This window comes from Rana temporaria, chromosome 7 (assembly GCF_905171775.1).
Source record: "Rana temporaria chromosome 7, aRanTem1.1, whole genome shotgun sequence".
NCBI classification, from domain to species: domain Eukaryota; kingdom Metazoa; phylum Chordata; class Amphibia; order Anura; family Ranidae; genus Rana; species Rana temporaria.
The window spans coordinates 167,503,072-167,523,544 of record NC_053495.1 but is presented as its reverse complement, the minus strand read 5'-3'; the positions used below and the strand labels follow the sequence as shown (position 1 = coordinate 167,523,544).

The window sequence follows — 20,473 nt, the reverse complement described above, 5'->3', positions numbered from 1 at the left end:
GCGTTATTTTAACTGACAATTGCGTGGTCATTCAACGCTGTACCCAAATAAAATGTATGTAATTTTTTTCACACAAATAGAGCTTTCTTTTAGTGATATTTGATTACCACTGGGTTTTTTATTTTTTGCACTATAAACAAAAAAAGACCGACAATTTTGAAAAAATAATTTTTTTTTACATGTCTGCTATAAAACATATACAATTTAAAAATGTAACAAATTTCAAATCAAATTTTTTCATAACTTCAGGCCAATATGTATTCTGCTACATATTTTTGATAAAACAAAACCCAATAAGCGAATATTGATTGAACGTTATAGCAACCTACAAACTATGATATATTAATTCAATTTGTATTTATTTATTTTTTATACTAGTAATGGCAGCAATCGGTGACTTATAATGGGACTGCGATATTGCGGCAGACTATCGGATATTAACTGACACTTTTGACACTTTGCGGGAACCAGTGACACTACTGTAAAGCCTGGTACACACTATGAGCACTGCGCAAATGTGAAAGGTTTTATATTAGCTACATAAAAACACTCTATTTGTTTTAGAGCCCATTCACACAGGGGCAACACGACTTCTAGCACGACTTTGGGAGGCAACTTGGACACGACTTGAGTATGAATCATCAGGCAACTTCAAGTCGCCTCCAGGACAGGAGGCTTTCCAGTGGCCAATCAAACAACAATCAGCTCTATGGGAGGGAGTTGGACACCAGGCCCTAGGACACTTCATTGCTTCATCCAGCAATAAGTTGCCTTGCATAAGTGAGACTATATCAGACTTTATTTCTGAACCTACACTGTACACAGCATTACTGTGTAACCACTCGTCGCATATTTGTCACATTGTAACTATGTCCTAGGGCCCCCCTTCTACATTAGCTTCTATTTTTACTCAATTAAACAGGTCCACCTGCGCAGTTGTCCCCCTTGGTCGCGGCAGGAGGCTTTTTCCGTGTTTGGCTGCGACTTCCGATCGACTTGGTGTTCTCTCCATTGAATTCTCCTGATGAAGCGACCCAGTTGCGAAACTAATGAGATCCCGTCTTGCATGACCTCCTCTCTCACCGTGATCCCCCCTCCGGGGACTACTCTAGCCGGTGACTTGTATGGCTGGTCTCGCAATGTGTTCATTGTCCTGTATTATTATTTTGATATTTTTTATGACTATGCTTGTCTTTTTGATACCATGTTAATAAATTGATATATATCTTTTACTCCTACTACCTTTCGAGTTTATCTTTCTATACAGTACCGATATAGTCCTCTTGCCCCCCTTTCTTTTGGTCTTTTGGGTCCTTGGGGTCCCTCAAGTCCTAACTCTATTCTATATGTGGGAGGGAGGGGGGAGGGAGGGGTTTGCCTAAGAAATGTATGTTATCTTCCTGTATTGTTGCTTCAGTTAAGACAGTGATCCAGCTTCTGAGGCAACTTCCATTGAAATCAATGGGTACAAGTTGCCTACAAGTTGCCTAGAAGTCGGATTAAAGTAGTACAGGAACCTTTTCTGAAGTCGGAGCGACTTCAGTAGTGTACATTAAGACGGCTCCCATTCACTTCAATTCATTTTCTCGACCGCGCGACTTGGGGCAAATTGGGGAGACTTGAAGTCGGATCCCAGGTCGCCCCAGTGTGAACCGGCTCTTAATAAATATTCAAGCTGTTCAGGAGTGTTAAAAGTGTCTTTATATTTGTTTGCAAAAAAACAACTGCTGTTCTGTATCCAGCTTGTAAATTGATTGTAATATGTGTGACGACGCGTGTGATTTTATTTCTGCAAACCACACATGCCAATCAATTCTATAACTCAAGAGGAGCAACTGACATTCCTTTTAATGGCTGTTCTTTTCTGCCTGTTGCTTACACAACATCTGCAGATTATACCAGGGGTGATCAGTCACCTCTCTGCCTGACATAATTGAGAGCTTAATATCCCGCCATGTATCAGCTCTACGTAGAGCCCGGAAAAACGGCAACACGAGCTCCTTATCTTGCCTCCATCCTCTATATTTTCCATTATTGCTGATGGCTTCTCCATTCAGCTGGTCAGCGAAGCATGCAGCTTATGAGCATCCAGTGACATCAAATCATTCACCTGAACGTGACAATTCTTTCACTGTAGCAAACAAAGGCTTGATCTATTCCATCCTTGTCCGAGGTTCCCTGTCTGGAGAAGAGGTGATCTTTCGCCCACACACTTCTCAGCCCATCAAACGCCATTGATAACCACTTCTAAAAAGATCTTTTCTTTCTCATCAAAGGCGACTGACATGAGCTCAATCACACATGTCATGACTTTCAAAGATCTTTTTAAGTCTTGTCACATGGAGGCAGACAAGGACACAGCCTTTCGCTATAGCAAGATGAACAGAGCAGCTCTCAGACAGGTAAAAATAACTGAAATAACATTTGGCCTAAGCCCAGTTTAACAGCTCTGCAACTCTAGCCACCAAGGGACATCTGGGGTTGTGTTAAGCAGAAATTTATCAGCACTTATAAATGTCCGCCATTGACAGGCCATTAGCACCAGTTTGTATTTAGTGTAATGAAGTAGCGGAGGGGGAGAAAAAAAAAACAAGTCTTTACTGGAAACAAAATGACTTACAAAATGTTTATTGCTTACATTAATTTTATGGCGCATGGCTGTAAAAAAAATTATCTTAGGGGAAATTAAGCCTAAAAAAAAAAAAAGTGTCATATCGCCAGTCTGGGAGTGCAATGATCTCCTGGCTGAGGTAACGCAAGACTGTAAAGAAAAATGACAGCTATGTTTTTAATCAGCGTGTGAAGCGACTCTGCTGCATATGAAGTAAGGTGAGTTCAGGAGACTGAATTTTTTTTTTTTAAATCAGTTTAACTTTTGGAAACTTGTACTGCTGTTGCCAAGTAATTAATAGTGGTAAGTCAATAGTTCTGGAACTTTGTATTCAAGTCTTCATCTTCATCTGTAGTGGCAGAAAACTACTAAAGCCTAAAAATCATAAAAAAAAGGTATCAGTGTATGGACACTGCAGGCTCATTTCCCACCTGTAGCATCTATGGGCTAGATTCATAAAGAATTTACGTTGGCGTATCTATTGATACGCCGCGTTAATTCAAAGCTGCACCGGCGTATCTTCTTTCTGTATTCAGAAAGCAAGATACGCCGAAATTAGGCTAAGATCCGACTGGCGTAAGTCTCTTACGCCGTTGTATGTTAGTTGCATATTTACGCTGGCCGCTAGGTGGCGCTTCCGTCGATTTCAGCGTAGAATATGCAAATGAGCTGGATACGCCGATTCAGAAACGTACGTGCGCCCGGCTGATTTTTTTTACGTCGTTTGCGTAAGGCTTTTTCCGGCATAACGTTGCTCTTGCTATATGAGGCATAGACAATGTTAAGTATGGCCGTCGTTCCCGCGTCGAAATTTGAAATTTTTACGTAGTTTGCGTAAGTTGTCCGTGAATGGGGCTGGACGTCATTTACGTTCACGTCGAAACCAATACGTCCTTGCGACATACTTTGGAGCAATGCACACTGGGATATGTCCACGGATGGCGCATGCGCCGTTCGTTAAAAATGTCAATCACGTCGGGTCACCAGTCATTAACATAAAACACGCCCCCCTTTTCCACATTTGAATTAGGCGCGCTTAGGCCGGCCCATTTACGCTATGCGGCCTGTAACTTAGGAGGCAAGTGCTTTGTGAGTACAGTACTTGCCTCTCTAAACTGCGGCGGTGTAGCATAAATAACATAAGCTACGCCCACACAAACTTACGCCCCCCTACCTGAATCTAGCCCTATGTGTTGGAAATGTTTATTACTAACAGTTATTGTAGATTCTGAGTAAATAAATAAGCTGTTTTGATTCTATATATGACACCAACTGAACAGCATTTGTGCATGTTAAAGCAAGTAAAACCATGGCCTTCCATTAAAAAAATAAATAAGTGCATCTGCACCTGCAGTTTTCTCCAAGTTCTCCTGCAAAATCACACACATATCTACTAAGCTTGCCTGTGAAGTTCATCGAATGCGTCTTCCTGTGATGGGGAGGGGAGCAACAATGCTGCATTGCTTCTGATTTCAGAGCATAGTTGCCACTCTCATGTAGGCTGTGCCTGCTTACACTACAGTGGGATGAAAAAATGTTGAGGAAGGCGTGGCTATCAGTATTGTCTCTGATGATTCATAGCCTGTAATTTGTAAATCAGCACTTGGTCATGCCCAGTCCTGCCAATTGTTTTTTAATTGACAGTATTTCCTCTGTTGCTGAAATCCTTCAACTATGAGCAGCAGTGTGGGGAGCATGTGAGACATGAATGAAGAAGGATTACCCTCAGAAAAAGGAAGTTTTTGCTTACTTTATAAGGCTTGTGCATCACATAGGAAACACCTTTGGTCAGTGGTGGCCCATCCATGCCAGGCACAGGGGTGTCGCCTCCACTAATCTATGTGTCCAGCCCCTAATCTACATGAAGGATGCCAGACACATGAATTCCAATGGGGTTTTTTCTTTTTTTGGAAGCACATGATTAGAGCCTAAGGCTCTAATTGCCTTCAAGAAATTGTGGGCTCGGGGTGCGTGGGAGAAGCAAGGGGATCTGGAGGAGGGCCCGAGAAGAGGAGGATCAAGTCAGTATGACATGTTATTTTATTTTAAAAGAAAAAGCTTTACAATCACTTTAACAAGTACCAAAGGTAGTGGCAGCTGGTGCTCAATATTTTTTTTTGGGGGGGGGCAAACAAACCTCCCACCCTCACTTGCACTTGTGAGGGGGGTGGTGGTGGTGGTCCGAGTGATGTTGGGAGATTTGTTTGCTACCCCACTCCATAAAAAAAAACATTGAGCACCAGCTGCCACTGCCTTTGGTACTTGTTAAAGTGATTGTAAAGCTTTTTCTTTTAAATTAAAATAACAAACATGTCATACTGACCCGATCCTTTACCTCATTTACTAAGCTCTGAAGCAACTGCACTTTGCAAAGCACACAGTCTATTTGCCTTTAGTAAATCAACTCCATTGAGCGAGGCTTGACCCTGCCTCCCTGCCTCCCTGCTCCCTCGTCACTGGCTCTGATTGACAGCAACAGGAGCCAATGGCTGTATCTAAGCCAATGAGGAGCGAGAGAGTTGAGTAAGCCAAGAAAGCCTTGGCTTTTGTGCATATCGCTGGATCAAGATTGCGCTCAGGCTGTGCAAAGATAGAAGTGCCCAAGACCAGTTGGAGTGGTGACTGCAGTGCTGGAGGGTTTTGTTTAACAAGCAAGTCTGCCATAATGAGCAAAAATAAAATACATACTAGCAGATTATGGCATAAACCTTCTGGGGGCCCATTAAAATATGTTTATGTTTAATATGTTTAATTTTGCTTGAATTCCACCTTTGTAAAAAAAAGTATAGCAAATAAAAAAATATCTATAGCATATACTGTACTATTGCTATATAATCCATATGGTAATTTATTGTTATTAAAAATTACCATTCCATTTCAGTCTGTAGTGCTGTAATGTTCTGTAAAGGTAAATGCAATATGACAACCTGGAAGTGTTCTGTGCACTGTTGGTGTACATAATTTCTTAAAAAATGTATTTTCCTGCTTGCTTTAAGAACTCCATGCTAAAATACAAGTCAAATCTTGTAATACATTCATGTTTTGCATACAATAATTCTTTCAAATACATACCTAGGATGTTTCACAAATACCGCATTTATCGGCGTATAACACGCACTTTTTCCCCCTTAAAATCAGGGTGAAAACGCGTGTGCGTGTTATACGCCGAACCCTGCTGTCTGAGGGAAGAGGAGCGGGCGCCGCTGAATTACATAGAGCCGTGATCTCCTTCCTGTGTATCCGACGCTCCGTCACGCACAGCCACGCCTCCTGGCCCTGCATTGGACCACTGTACTGTCTATCATATGAGCAAGGGCAAAAGGCTTGGCTGTGAGTGACAGGGCGCCGGGTACACAGGAGGGAGATCGCGGCTCTATGTAATTCAGTGGCGCTCTCACTCCCCCCTCTTCCCTCGGAGATAACACAGATGATCTAACATTAAAAGGTTAAAACTGCAGATTGGTCTATGATAGGGAGAATAAATAGTTTTAAAATGCTAACCTTCCCCAAGATATTATATAAATTACAAATGTTACCGATCTCACTTCCAAAAGCATATTTTAAAACACTAAAAAAGTTATTAGGTAGGTTTATATGGCAGAATAAAAAACCCTGCATAAGTATGGCAATATTAACAAGAGATAAAGCACATGGATGTTTGGGGGTACCGGACATTAACACATATTACAAGGCAATTCATATGGCACGGGTGATCGATTGGGTAAAAAAAAATAAAGAGAAAAGGTGGGTTAAATTGGAAAGTAGTTTGAATAAGGCAATATTAGGGAAAGAGATTTGGATCCCGACACATTTTAGACACTTAAAGCGGTGGTTCACCCACACTAACAACATTTTACCATTAAATTAGGCATAGTAGCGCGGAGCTACAGTATGCCTGTATTGATTTTTTTAGCCCGGTACTCACTGTGCAATCCTCTATAGAAGATTCCGACTCCCCGCGGGGAATGGGCGTTCCTATCAAGAGGGAGGATGATTGACGGCCGGCTATGGCACGTCACGCTCCCCGAAGATAGCCGGAACAGGTCTTGGCTCTTCACGGCGCTATACGGCGCCTGCGCACAGACTATGCGCAGGCGCCGTGAAGCGCCAAGTCCTATTTCGGCTATTTCCGGAGAAGCGTGACGTGCCATAGCCGGCCGTCAATCATCCTCCCTCTTGATAGGAACGCCCATTCCCAGCGGGGAGTCGGAATCTTCTATAGAGGATTGCACAGTGAGTACCGGGCTAAACAAATCAATACAGGCATACTGTAGCTCGCGCTACTATGCCTAATTTAATGCTATAAAAAAAAATGTTTCATTAGGGTGAACCACCGCTTTAAATGAGCACATGCACATGATCACACAGACATCAATGTCAATTTGGGATACAGTACACAAAAAGGAAAAATGGGGATATAATTCTCCACTATTCCCACTAAATGACACAAATTATTTTGCACCGGGGAAAGCAAGTTTGTTTGGTAACTGGATAAAAAATAAAGATGCACAATTAAAGGACATTTTAAAAGGAGGTAAGATATGCACTTATGAGGAATTGAAAATAAAAAAAGAACTATTTGATTTAAACAGCTGAAACACTTTGTTAAATCCCTCCCTTATCCGACTAGGCCGGAGGGTAATCTGCTCCCACTAGAGCCCACTCCCACTTGTGCTCAGCGCCAAACGGAAAGGGAGGGATCTCCTCGATCTATAAAATTCTGATTGGCCTAAAAATACTTGGGCCACCACCGTATATTAAAAAATGAGAAGAGGAATTGGGAACAGGTGATACTGAGATACTGTAGACGTTGGGAAAATACTAAAGCTGAAACATACTACATCAACCAACTGTAGTTTAATAGAAATGAATTAAAAATGCCCTGCACGCTGGTATATAACCCCGGACATAGCACACCACTATCAAAGGGAAACTTCTAAATTTTGTTGGAGGGGTTGTTCGGAACCGAGAACCATGTCGCACTTATGGTGGACATGCCAAAAAATAAAACATACTGGAACAAAGTGATATTAGTAATAGAGGAAATTACTGGAATTAAAATACCAGAGGAGCCGTGGGAATATCTGTTTCACGGGACTAAAATGCCTATAAAACAGTACATGAGAACCCTACTTCCTTATTTCCTAAACACAGTGAAAAGTTTGATTCTCAGACAGTGGAAGGACTCCAAGAGCCCTACGGTGAGGATTTGGCTATGTAAAATAAACAATATTTATTACACAGAACAGCTAAGGTTTATCGGGGAGGGAGGAGAACGAGGGTTCAAACTGAAATGGCAAGACTGGTTAAAATATAAGCAGACACAGAGATTTGCAGAATGGATGGTATAGAGCAGGAAGGACGATAGGTAAAGGGAGACACGACACGAGATGGGTGGTCGGAGAGAAGAGGGTGGGTAGGAGGGGGGCAGGGGAAGGGTTAAGGACGGGTTTTTCTTAAAACCGGAAAATTAAGTATTTTTGTATAAATTGGGCCTTACAGGCTATTCGATTGTGATTGAAATAATGTATTTACTTTATATTAAAAAAGAAAAAGAAAAAAAAATGCAGATTGGCACTGAGCAGGCAGAGCATTTTGATAAATTTATAGGCTGCAGATGAATACTAATCAAACTACATTGAAGATCAGAAGCGCACAGATCAGGCTGCACTGAAGCTGCAGATGGACACAGATCTGGCTGCATTGAGGGTGCAGATGGGCACAGATCAGGCTGCATTGATGCTCAGATACCATTATTTTGCTTCAAAGTGGTTTATTAAAAAAAACATTTTTTTACTGAAACTCCCCTCTTAAATTGGGGTGCGTGTTATACGCCGATAAATACGGTACATATATTTGATGCCAAAGTACCAAATTAGATGGAACTCCAGGCAGACATATAATTTGACAAACCATGATGGAATTATAGGGGTTGATTTACTAAAACCAGAGAGTGCAACATTCGGTGCAGCTCTGCATAGAAACCAATCAGCTTCCAGTTTTTTCTTTGCCAAAGCTTACATGAACAAGCTGAAGTTAGAAGTTGATTGGCTACCATGCAGAGCTGCTCCAGATTGCACATTCTCCAGTTTTAGTAAATCAACCACATTGTGTCCACAGTATATTCATTTTTCTATAATATGCACAAACAGACATATCCTATGTACAGTGGATAGAGTGTGAATCAACTGTTTACATACCTTTGGGGTGAAACTTATTTCCCAGCCATCAATGGAGAAAAGGGGAGGCTCCCACTGCACCTCTACTGAGGTCTGAGTCACATTTTTAAACTGCAGTCCTTTGGGTGGAGAAATATCTAAAAAATGCAATATGAATGGTAATAGGTTAAAGACTTATACGAAAAAAAAACAAGATAAACAGGTGAATATGAACCGAGGTGGCATTTACAAAATGTGATGATTTTGAAGGATAATTCCTGTCTGCCTTAATGAAAATTCTTGAAACTATTTTGAGCAGCACAGATTATGTTGAATTATCTATCAAAGATATATATTGAGGATTAATGAAAGGAGCAGTTACCATACTCTCCGTCGTATCCAATCAGAGAATGCTTCATATTCATTGAGAAAATGCAAAGCCGTCTCTAAATGGCACCTATGCTGAACAGCTGACTTCCTGTGTTTAAAATTCAGCATGGCAGTCACTCGACATGGGATTAATAGAAATCATTGGAGTAGTGATGTCTACTTCAGTGATTTCCAGCTTCCAGGGGCATCGGCCAGGTATGGTATAAGCTGGACCAATGTAACTTTGTAAAAATTTCTATACCTTGAATTTATCTTCAAGCTGTGCCAGAATGACAGTCCTTTGTGTGCACACATGGGATGACATCATCCCCCATGGATCACTAAAGTGGCCAAAAACACATCATTAGGAAGTAGCCCAGGGAGAAGATGACAGGAGCTGGTGAGGGATGTAACCACTACACTGCTGGAAGGTGGAAGTGAGTATTTTTGGGAGTATAGTTCCATTTTAAGATATCAAGCTCTGCCTCCTCCCACCCTCTGCTGCCACATTTGGCATCTTGTGGGGGGGGGGTACCTGGTTTTGACAGGTACCTGCTCCCACTTCCGGTTCATTCAGCTCCCCTCCGCCTTTCCCTGCAGCTGGCCCAATGAGAGAGCGCAGCGCGCTTCGCACACGCACAGTAAGGAACCGTCTGTGAAGCTGCAAGGGTTCACTCCCGGTTCCCCTTAGTGGAGATGGCGGGGGGGGGGGGGCACCCGAAACCCGATTAAAAAATAAACTGTTCAAGTGAAGACATCGCTGGATTCCGGGACAGGTAAATGTCCTAATATTAGTCAGCAGCTACAGTATTTGTAGCTGCTGACTTTTAATTTTCTCTGTAGGAAACTTTAATAATTCTTTATGCTGACAAACAATCTAATTGGATACTTGGCAATGGTTGCCATTTCCATGCAGGAAAGCACCTACAGTTATTTTGAAGATCTAATCAATAATCAGAAGCCAGTGTGGTTTAATGTGAACATTTTCTTATCAATGTGGGTTGTCTACATGCCGCTATTGTGCAGCACATATGCTAGGACATGAGACGTTCAATCACTGGTTCAGAAGAAACTTTCCCTATCAAGCAATATATAAATTCTGGTACAAAGAATGTCATTTATGTAATTTCCTGACCTTGACATCTTCTCTATAATATGTGGACTGCACAACCCACGTGAAGCGTGTAAGAATTGCTGAGCATTTTTGTGGGAGACAGAATTTTGCTGCCTCTCACCCAGCCTATGCTTTTAATCATTTTTTCACTACCCATAAGGTGGGATATGTCATCCTTCTCCAATTATGGCACTTAAACTGTTACTTTATCCTCTGGAGGTGATGATCTGTACCAAAGGCTTCTAGAGTAAGGCCCCGTACACACGTCCGAGGAACTCGACGTGAAAAACTCATCGTTTTGCTCGTCGAGTTCTTTGTGAAGCCGCTGAGGATCTCGGCGAGCCAACTTTCCTCATTGAACAACGAGGAAATAGAGAACATGTTCTCTATTTGGCTCGACGAGGAACTCGACGGCTTCCTCGGCGGAAAGTGTACACACGCCGGGTTTCTCGGCAGAATTCAGCTCCGATCGAGTTTCTGGCTGAATTCTGCCGAGAAACTCGGTCGTGTGTACGGGGCCTAAGAGTTTTTTTGTATTCATAAACTCTGCTCCAGAATGCCTTTAGGACTTAATTACAGATGAAACGTAAATCTACAGATTAAATAACTATTCATAGTCTGATGTTATTTACTGTCCTTCTTTTGCCTGGTTACATTTTTTAATTGTCAGGCAACAATGTCAGACGTTTACTTTTCAACTGTTTTTTTTACAGAGAAAATGTTAACCTATTAGTATGGAGTGGGGCAAATTACATTTGAAACATCAAAATTAACAGAACCCTATTTATTGACTGCTACAGACCTCATCCAACAATCAAAAAATAAAATACATACACATATATAGAAAAAAAATGTTTTAATAAGTATGTCTTGATGTGTTGATAAGTATGATACCTTATATTGCCTATTTATTATACTCACATATTTAGGACAATTTGAAGGCGTTAGATTCTTATGATACTGAGGTTGATTTACCAAAGCTAGAGAGTGCAAAATCTGGTGCAGCTGTGCATAGTAGCCAATCAGCTTCTAACTTCAGCTTGTTCAAATAAAGAGGAGGTCCACCTGTCCAGCACGCGATGTCGGCAGCTGAGGCCGAGCAATCGCTCGTCCCTCGGCTGCCCCCGCTGCAATCCTCGGTGCCTCACTGGTCCCCGCTCTCTCCTGGGAACAGTGTGTTTCCCAGGAGACAGCAGGGGGGGGATGGGAAGTGGCGTGACTCCCACAGAAGTTTATGCCCGGAAGTGGGTATCTGCAACCCCTCCCCCCTGAAAAGGGGGGAGGGTTCCGAAAAGCGGAAGTTCCATTTTTGGGTGGAAATCCGCTTTAAGCTTTGACAAAATAACCTGGAATCTGAATGGTTGTTAGACATGTGCAATAGTTTTTGTCCGAATTTCGGGGATTTTCGCGTTCGTTTTAACAAACGATAACGAACGTGCAGAATCCGAAATCCGAAATATCCGCTTTATTTTCAACAACAGTTCGGTATAGATAGAAGATTCGACATGACGGTGACAATAGCGATCTGTGTCTATTGAACTGCGGTTGAATGTGCCTAACCTAACTCTATTAGTCCAAGATTATTCGACATAGAGAGAAAAGAGTCAACATTATAGAGAAGATTCGACAAAACATACGATCGCCACAAACAGACATTTACGGTCAAATGCTCCGGCTATAGAAGAATTCTAATGTTGGTTGACTAGTATATAATTAATAAATATAATTATTACTAGTCATACAACATTAGAATTCTACTATAGCTTGTGGGCGGAGCATTCGACAGGAAATGTACGATTGCGCCGTTGTACAGTTAAGCTTCTTAATCGAATCATCTTAGAACATTTGACAGGCACCACAATCCTTCAATGACAGATTCGACCTTAATTCATTTGGATTTTCGGACAAATCCTTTTTTTAACAAAACAAAATAAATAAAAACAAATTTCGGGAGTAACTAAATATTATTTTTTGGACAAAAAATGAAATTCTGAAACAAAATATTTCAGTGTGCACATGTCTATTGGTTTCTATGCAGAGCTGTACCAGATTTTGCACACTGCAGTATTAGTAAATCAACCTGCAACTGGATTTGTAAAGGTATTATAGTCGTATATATAGGGGAGATTTAAAGATTAACTGTACAACCACTTTGGTCAGACTTGAAATCCATTTTTGGCCTTTATATGTGGAGTCCATTCCTCCATTAAGTATCAATGTTTAATGAACATAGTTTTCCACTACAATATGTTTGTCCGTACTTTGGTGGATTTATTGATACATAAAATTGAACAATATATACTGTATATACAATTCTCCTGTGTATATTTCAAATTACCTAGTACATGTTTTTAAAGTTTTCTATCAAAAAAACAAAAACAAATTCTAAGGGTATTTAATGCCAGTCTTTTTCTATTTTCCTTATATTTGTGCATATTTTTGGAAGTATCATTGTTAATTGAACACTATTTTGGCAACTACAAAATGTTTCCCACCTGAAGCAATATTGGTTGGAGTTTATGTACAACAATACAGTAGAAGGTGTACTTTGATGGATGTCTTGATACCTAATATTGAACAATTTATACACTCGCCCAACCCATGTACATTTTAATTTACCCATCACGTGTCTTTAAAGTTTTCTATGAGATAAAAAAAAACAGACTCCAATGGAATTTATTAAATCTGATTTAACTCCAGTCATTTTCTTTTTACCTTATATTAGTATGTTTCTGATGGTTGGATGAGGTCCATAGAATTTTTAAATTGGGGTCCTTAATAGGATTTAATAATTTCCCTTATTTATAAAAACTAAAGCAAAGCTGAGGTTACATCATCCATCTGTATATATTTTTTGAAGTATAATTGTTTATAGAACACTATTGGCCACTACAATATGTTTGCCCATCAGAAGCAATAGAGGTTTGAGTTTATGTACAACAATACAATGGAAGACGTACTTTGGTCGATTTATTGATACATAATATTGAACAATATATACTGTATATACCATTCCCCTGTGTATATTTAAAATTACCTAGTACATGCTTTAAAAGTTTTCAAAGGGGATTTAACTCCAGTCTTTCTCTATTTTCCTTATATTTGTACGTATTTTTGGAAGTATCATTGTTAATTGAACACTATTGGCCACTACAAAATGTTTCCCATCTGAAGCAAAAAGTTGTTTATGTAAAACAATACAGTAGAAAATGTACTTTGGTGAATTTATTGATGCACACTATTGAACAATATATACCCCCCCCCCTGTCAATTGTAATTCACTAGTACATGTTTTTAAAGCTTTAATTCCAATGGGATTTAACTCCAGTCATTTTATTTTAACTTTAAATTTGTATGTATTTTTTTTCTTTTCTGATTGTTGGATGAGGTCCATAGAAGTTCAAAATTGGGGTCCTTATTAGGATTTAATAATGTCCCTTATTTATAAAAACTAAAGCAAAAAGGCAAAGCTGATGTCACATCATCCATCTGTATATATTTTTTGAAGTATCATTGTTTATAGAACACTATTGGCCACTACAATATGTATGTCAGAAGCAATAGAAGTTGAAGTTTATTTACAACAATACGATGGAAGACGTACTTTGGCGGATTTATTGATACATAATATTGAACCATATATACCATTCCCCTGTTTATATTTTAAATTACCTAGTACATGCTTGTAAATTTTTCTATGAAAAAAGGAAATAAAAAATTCTAAGGGGGTTTAACTCCAGTCTTTTTCTATTTTCCTTATATTTGAACATATTTTTGGAAGTATCATTGTTAATTGAACACTATTGGCCACTACAAAATGTTTCCCATCTGAAGCAATAAAAATTGGAGTTTATGTACAACAATACAGTAGAAGATGTACTTTGGTGGATTTATTGATACCGAATATTGAACAATTTATACACCTCCCCTGTCAATTTTAATTTACCTAGTACATGTTTTTAAAGCTTTCTATGAAAGAAAAACAATCTGATTCCAATGGGATTTAACTCCAGTCATTTTCTTTTAACTTTAAATTTGTATGTATTTTTTTTCCTGATTGTTGGATGAGGTCCATAGAAGTTCAAATTTGGGGTCCTTATTAGGATTTAATAATTTTCCTTATTTAAAAAAAACTAAAGCAAAAAGGCAAAGCTGATATCACATCATCCATCTGTATATATTTTTGGAATTATCATTGTTTATTGAACACTATTGGCCACTAAAATATGTTTACCATCTGAAGCAATATAGGTTGGAGGTACAACAATACAGTAGAAGTTGTAATTTATGTAATTTGGTGGTTTGAACAATATATACACCCACCCTCCTGTGTAAAATTACCCAGTACATGCTTTTAAAGTTTTCTATGAAAAAAAAAAAACGGATTCTAATTGGATTTAACTCCAGTCTTTTCCTTATATTTGTACATATATATATATATATATATATATATATATATATATATATATATATATATATATATAATTTTTTCTTTTGATCAGTGGATGAGGTCCATAGAAGTTCAAAATCAGAGTCCTTTTTAGAATTTAATTATTTGCCTTATTTTTTTTAAACGAAAGCAAAAAGGCAAAGCTAATGTCAACCATCTCAGTTCCTGCTGTCATTTTTCTTCTAGTGAATGTTATAAAGGGAAAACTGACCCTTTGATTTGCTGCTACAGGCCATTTTTTCCCCCAGAATCAGGGATTCTATAGATGAGTCTCACTAACACTTAAACTATGGTTGTGCTATAATGAGAATCAGGTTCTTTGAGTTCAGCGGAACCTTAATTATCTCTGCTTATGGAGTTAGCGCAAAGTTAGATAATTGAAAACATGAAGGATCAAAGTTATGTGGAAAGAATGACTAAAGCCTCGTACACACGACCGAGAATCTCGTCAGGAAAAACCCGTTGTTTTCCCTGACGAGATTCTTGGCAAGAAACTCTTGCCTGCCGGAGTGTACAGACTTTAGTTTCAAAAGAACCCGGGTCCTCTTGAAAGAAAAAAACGCAGTGACGTCATCGCATACGACGAGCATGCGCTCGTCACATTCGATGCCGTCGCCGCCAGTGGTTAAAGGGACACAAATAATAAAGGCTTCAGTATAATTCCACATTACAAGAACAATGGGTATCGGGTTGGCTTAATCAAAAAAGAAAAAAGAAAAAAAGAATGCCAAGCACAGAAAAAATAAGAGCAGTTGAAATAATAATAATAATAATAATAATAATAATAATAATATAAAACTCGACAGAATCCATCAAGAAACTTGGTGGCAGAGCTTTTTTGCTGAGGAAAACAGTCGTGTGTACGTTTTTCATCGAGGAAATTGTCGACAAGTTCTCTTTTTCCTCGATGGGAGTCTCAATTTGCTCCTCGAGTTCCTGGTCGGGCTGGTTTTCGACGAGAAATTTGAGCGTGTATATGCTAAGAAACCCGCGCATGCTCAGAATAAAGTATGAGACGGGAGTAAAAGTAGCATTTGTAATGGAGATAACACATTTTTCACGCTGTAACAGACTGAAAAGTGCAAATCGTCTCTTAACAAACTTTTACTTAACACGCAGTAACATGAGATCAGCAAAAGCAGCCCCAGGGCTGTGCCAGTGGAATCGAACTTTCCCTGCCATTGTATGTGTTGTACGTCACCACAATTGAGAACAAGGAGATTTTGTCTTGACCGTGTGTACGCAAAGCAAGCTTGTCGAGTTCCTCGACAAGCCTAACAAGGAACTCGTCGAGGAAAATGATGTGTCTTTTCCGACGAGTTCCTCGGTCGTGTGTACAAGGCCTTAGACACTGCAGCAAAGACATAGCCTGCCACACTTCCTGGTTGAAGGACATCTAGCGTCATCTATCTCTTTTTCTCCTCAGCCTTACTGTCCTCGTCCCACTTCTTTCCTTCACTAGATTCCAGTCACTCCTCCAGACTGACATCACCTATTATTAGCATTTTGATATTTGCATAGCTCTTCCAAAGAGCATGCCCACTGCTTGCAGGGCTGAGGCATCTTGAGAGGAGTACGGAGACAGGGTGCTCTGATGGTTTTAGGAAGCTTCTACAGCATCCTGCCAGACACTTCCACCAGCCATATTCTGCCGGCCTATAGAAGCACAGAAACCCAGTGATGACATATCTAGGTTTAAAATAAAGTATGTAATGAAAACGGCACGGCTTATTTAAAGATTTCATTAAAAAAAATGTCATGAGGGATGAACCAAAGAAGCAGGGAAGGTAAAATATAAGCAGATTAAAATTTAGTTTTTAAGAGCAGAGTATCCATATTGCTTAAAAAAGACTGCCGGTACCTAACATGTGAGAGTTATTGCAATAACTAAGCATGATTTAAATTGTAAAATGGGCAAAAAGCTTTTGCTGATTTTAAAATTAGGTATTACATTTAAGGGTATAATGATACCTAATATATGAAGACTATTATGCCCTGTACACACGAGCCGAATTTCCTCCAGCAAAAGTCTGATGTGAGCTGTTCATCGGAAATTCCAACCATGTTTAGGCTCCATTAGACTTTTGCTGTTGGAATTTCAGCAAAAGTTTGAGAGCAGGTTATCAATTTTTCCGACGGAAAAAAATCCTATCGGAAAATCCGTTCGTCTGTAGGGAATTCCGACGGGAAAAAAACATGCATGCTCGGAAACAATTCGACGCATGCTCGGAAGCATTGAACTTCTTTTTCTCGCCTCATCATAGTGTTGTATGTCACCGCGTTCTTAACGTTCTAAAGTTCAGAGAACTTTTGTGTGACCGTGTGTATGCAAGCCAAGCTTGAGCGGAATTCCGTAGGAAACACCATCTAACTATTTTGCAATGGAAATTTTGCTCATGTTTACAGGGCATAAGTGTTTTGTCCAAGTCAATGGGTATAAATTGTATGTATGTAATCATACACTATATTGTCATAAGGTTTTGGGATGCCTTTACACGCACATGAACTTTAATGGCATCCCAGTCTTAGTCCGTAGGGTTCAATATTGAGTTAGCCCACCTTTTGCCGCTATAACATTTTCAACTTTTCTGGGAAGGCTGTCCACAAGGTTTAGAAGTGTGTCTATGGGAATGTTTGACCATTCTTCCAGAAGTGCTTCCATTTGTAAGGTCAAGCACTGATTTCGGATGAGAAGGCTTGGCTCGCAGTTTCCTTTCTAATTCATCCCAAAGGTGTTCTTTCGGGTTGAGGTCAGGACAGTCAAGTTCCCTCACCCCAAACTCGCTCATTCATGTCTTTATGGACCTTGCTTTGTGCACTGGTGTGCAGTCATGTTGGAACAGGAAGGGGCCATCCCCAAACTGTTCACACAAATTTGAGAGCATGAAATTATCCAAAATGTCTCGGTATGCTGACGCCTTATGATTTCCTTTCACTGAAATTAAGGGCCCAACTCCTGAAAAACAACCCCACACCATAACCCCCCCTCCACTAAATGATTTGGACCAGTGCACAAAGCAAGGCCAAAGCAAGACATGGATGAGCGAATTTGGGGTGGAAGAACTTGACTGACCTGCACAGAATCCTTACCTTAACCAGATAAAACACATTTTTGATAAATTAGTGCAGAGACTGCAAGCCAGGCTTTTTTGTCCAACATCAGTGCCTGACCTCACAAATGGTCAAACATTTCCATAGACACACTCCTAAACCTTGCGGACAGCCTTCTCAGAAGAGCTGAAGCTGTTAAAGCTGCAAAGGGGGGGGCAACTCAATATCGAACCCTATAGATGAAGACTAAGATGCCATTAAAGTTCATGTCCGTGTAAAGGCAGGTGTCCCAATACTTTTGACAATATAGGGCTAGATTCAGCAACGATTTACGCCGGCGTATCCATAGATACGCCGCGTAAATTCAAAGCTGCGCCGGCGTATCTTCTTTCTGTATTCAGAAAGCAAGATACGCCGTCATTAGCCTTAGATACGACTGGCATAAGTCTCTTACGCCGTCGTATCTTAGGGTGCATTCTCACGCTGGCCGCTAGGTGGCGCTTCCATCGTTTTTGGCGTAGAGTATGCAAATTATCTAGTTACGCCGATTCACAAACGTTCGTGCGCCCGGCGTTCGTTTTTTACGTCGTGTGCGTAAGGCTTTTTCGGCGTAACGTTGTGCCTGCTTCTATGAGACGCACTCAATGTTAAGTATGGACGTCGTTCCCGCTTAGTTTTTTGAATTTTTTACGTCGTTTGCGTAAGTCGTTCGCGAATAGGGCTGGACGTAATTTACGTTCAAGTCGAAACCAATGACGGTCATTTGGAGCAATGCACACTGGGATATGTACACGGACGGCGCATGCGCCGTTCGTACAAAACGACAATCACGTCAGGTCAACAGACATTAACATAAAACATGCCCCCCCTTACACATTTGAATTACGCGCGCTTACGCCGGCCCCATTTACGCTACGCCGCCGCAACTTACGGAGCAAGTGCTTTGTGAATACTGCACTTGCTCGTGCCCCTACCTGAATCTAGCCCATAGTGTATGTATATAGTATGTGGTACATATTATACAGTATATATATTATATATACAGTATATATAATGTACAGGAATGTATGCGTACTGTATGTGTATTTACACGTGTACATGTATTTCTCTCTGCTTTTTGTTTTATTTACCCTTAATTTCTTTTTCTCTTTATTGGTGTCATAAGAGGTAGGGATGCTCCCTCCGTAAAGCTTTATCTCTCCGAGAGCCCAAAAGTAATGAGATGAGCATTGCTGCTCTATGAGCTCCCCCTTTCCCTGCCAAAACCGGCTGCTCTCTGGCAGTAAAATAAAACATCGGGGGTCTAAATAGTCTAAACAGACCAGAGATCAGAGCCTCCGTCTGTTCTCTCCATGGCTGACACTGATTGCAGACCTGGAAAGGTTCAGCACCAAGCATTTCTGTTCACAATATCCCAATGGTCCCACCATGAATGAGAGCACTGGGACCGGTACTTTACACAGCACTGAGGATGCCACTAGCAGATGTCGGTTCACATTTATGTTTCCAGCATGGATGGAGGGGATACTGTATGTCGCTTGAGCAGCAGGCATGAGTTTGTATTAAGTCACAGCACTTGTAATTTAACTGACTTGGTGGGTTAGTGATTTTATATTGTTAATTCAAGTAAATCAAACAATAATTTAAAGCCAAATTCCAGACAATTTGCTATTTGTGTTTTTAGGGAATGTTAGAGTCTCTGTCAGGTTTTACTGATGTCAGTGGTATGGATTTACTTAAAGCAGAGCTCCAAACTTCTTCAGAAAAATTAAAGTCAGCAGCTACAAATACTGCAGCTGCTGACTTGTAATATAAGGACACTTACCTGTCCTGGGATCCAGCAGTGTCTTCACCTAAGACAATTTTTCAATCAGCTCTCGGGTGCTGCCGCTGCCATTTTGGCTAGGGGAAAGCGGCAGTTAAGCCCTGCGGCTTCTTAGCCAGTTCCCTACCGCACATGCGCAAAGTGTACTGCACTTTGTGGATGGCCCGGCAGAGCGGAAAGGAGGAGGGGGCCTGAGGTGAACTCAGCCGGAAGTGGCAGCATCAAAACCAGATACCCGATTCCTCCAGGTGGCTGGTCCATTAGGGGCGCACGGACATCCCCACCGGCTTGCGCTACACTGTTGGGCAAATGAGTTTAGGGCCCCCATAAATCAGCCGCACTGCTTCCAGTATGTGGGCGGTTGGCATTATGCAACTGTGGGGGGGGGGGGGGGGTTGGTGTCTCTTCTAATTTTTTACCATCCCTGTCCTACAGTAGGTGAACCCGATTTTGTGTCAATCTCGCTCTCTTTCTCAGCGAGATTGAGCACCTACGAGCCCCATCGCGGGAGCCAGCGCCGAGCTGGCTTGCCGCGATGGATACAGAGCCGTCATAGAAGCGACGGGAGATCCGACTTGGATTCCCGCCAATTCTACACGTGTGCGGCGTTTGTTATGAATCCTGAAGGGGAAGTCCCCGCCGGATTTTAAATAAAAATCCGGCATGGGTCCCCCCTCAGGAGCATACCGGGCCCTTAGGTCTGTTATGGGTTGTAAGGAGAGCCCCCCTACGCCGAAAAAAACGGCGTAGGGGGTCCCCCTACAATCCATACCAGACCCGTATCCAAAGCACGCTACCCGGCCAGCCAGGAAGGGAGTGGGGACGAGCGAGCGCCCCCCCCCCTCCTGAGCCGTACCAGGCTGCATGCCCTCAACATGGGGGGGTTGGGTGCTCT

At 41.0% G+C, this 20,473-nt stretch overlaps 1 protein-coding gene across 1 annotated transcript in view; it reads right to left on the bottom strand.

Annotated features, from left to right (window-relative positions):
- LOC120945855 (tenascin-R-like) overlaps positions 1–20,473 on the bottom strand; it is a 736,249-nt gene that overhangs the window by 181,274 nt on the left and 534,502 nt on the right. The window contains exon 7 of the mRNA XM_040360372.1: positions 8,812–8,927. Within this exon, the coding sequence (XP_040216306.1) occupies positions 8,812–8,927 (116 nt within the window). The remainder of the gene's footprint in view (positions 1–8,811; positions 8,928–20,473) is intronic.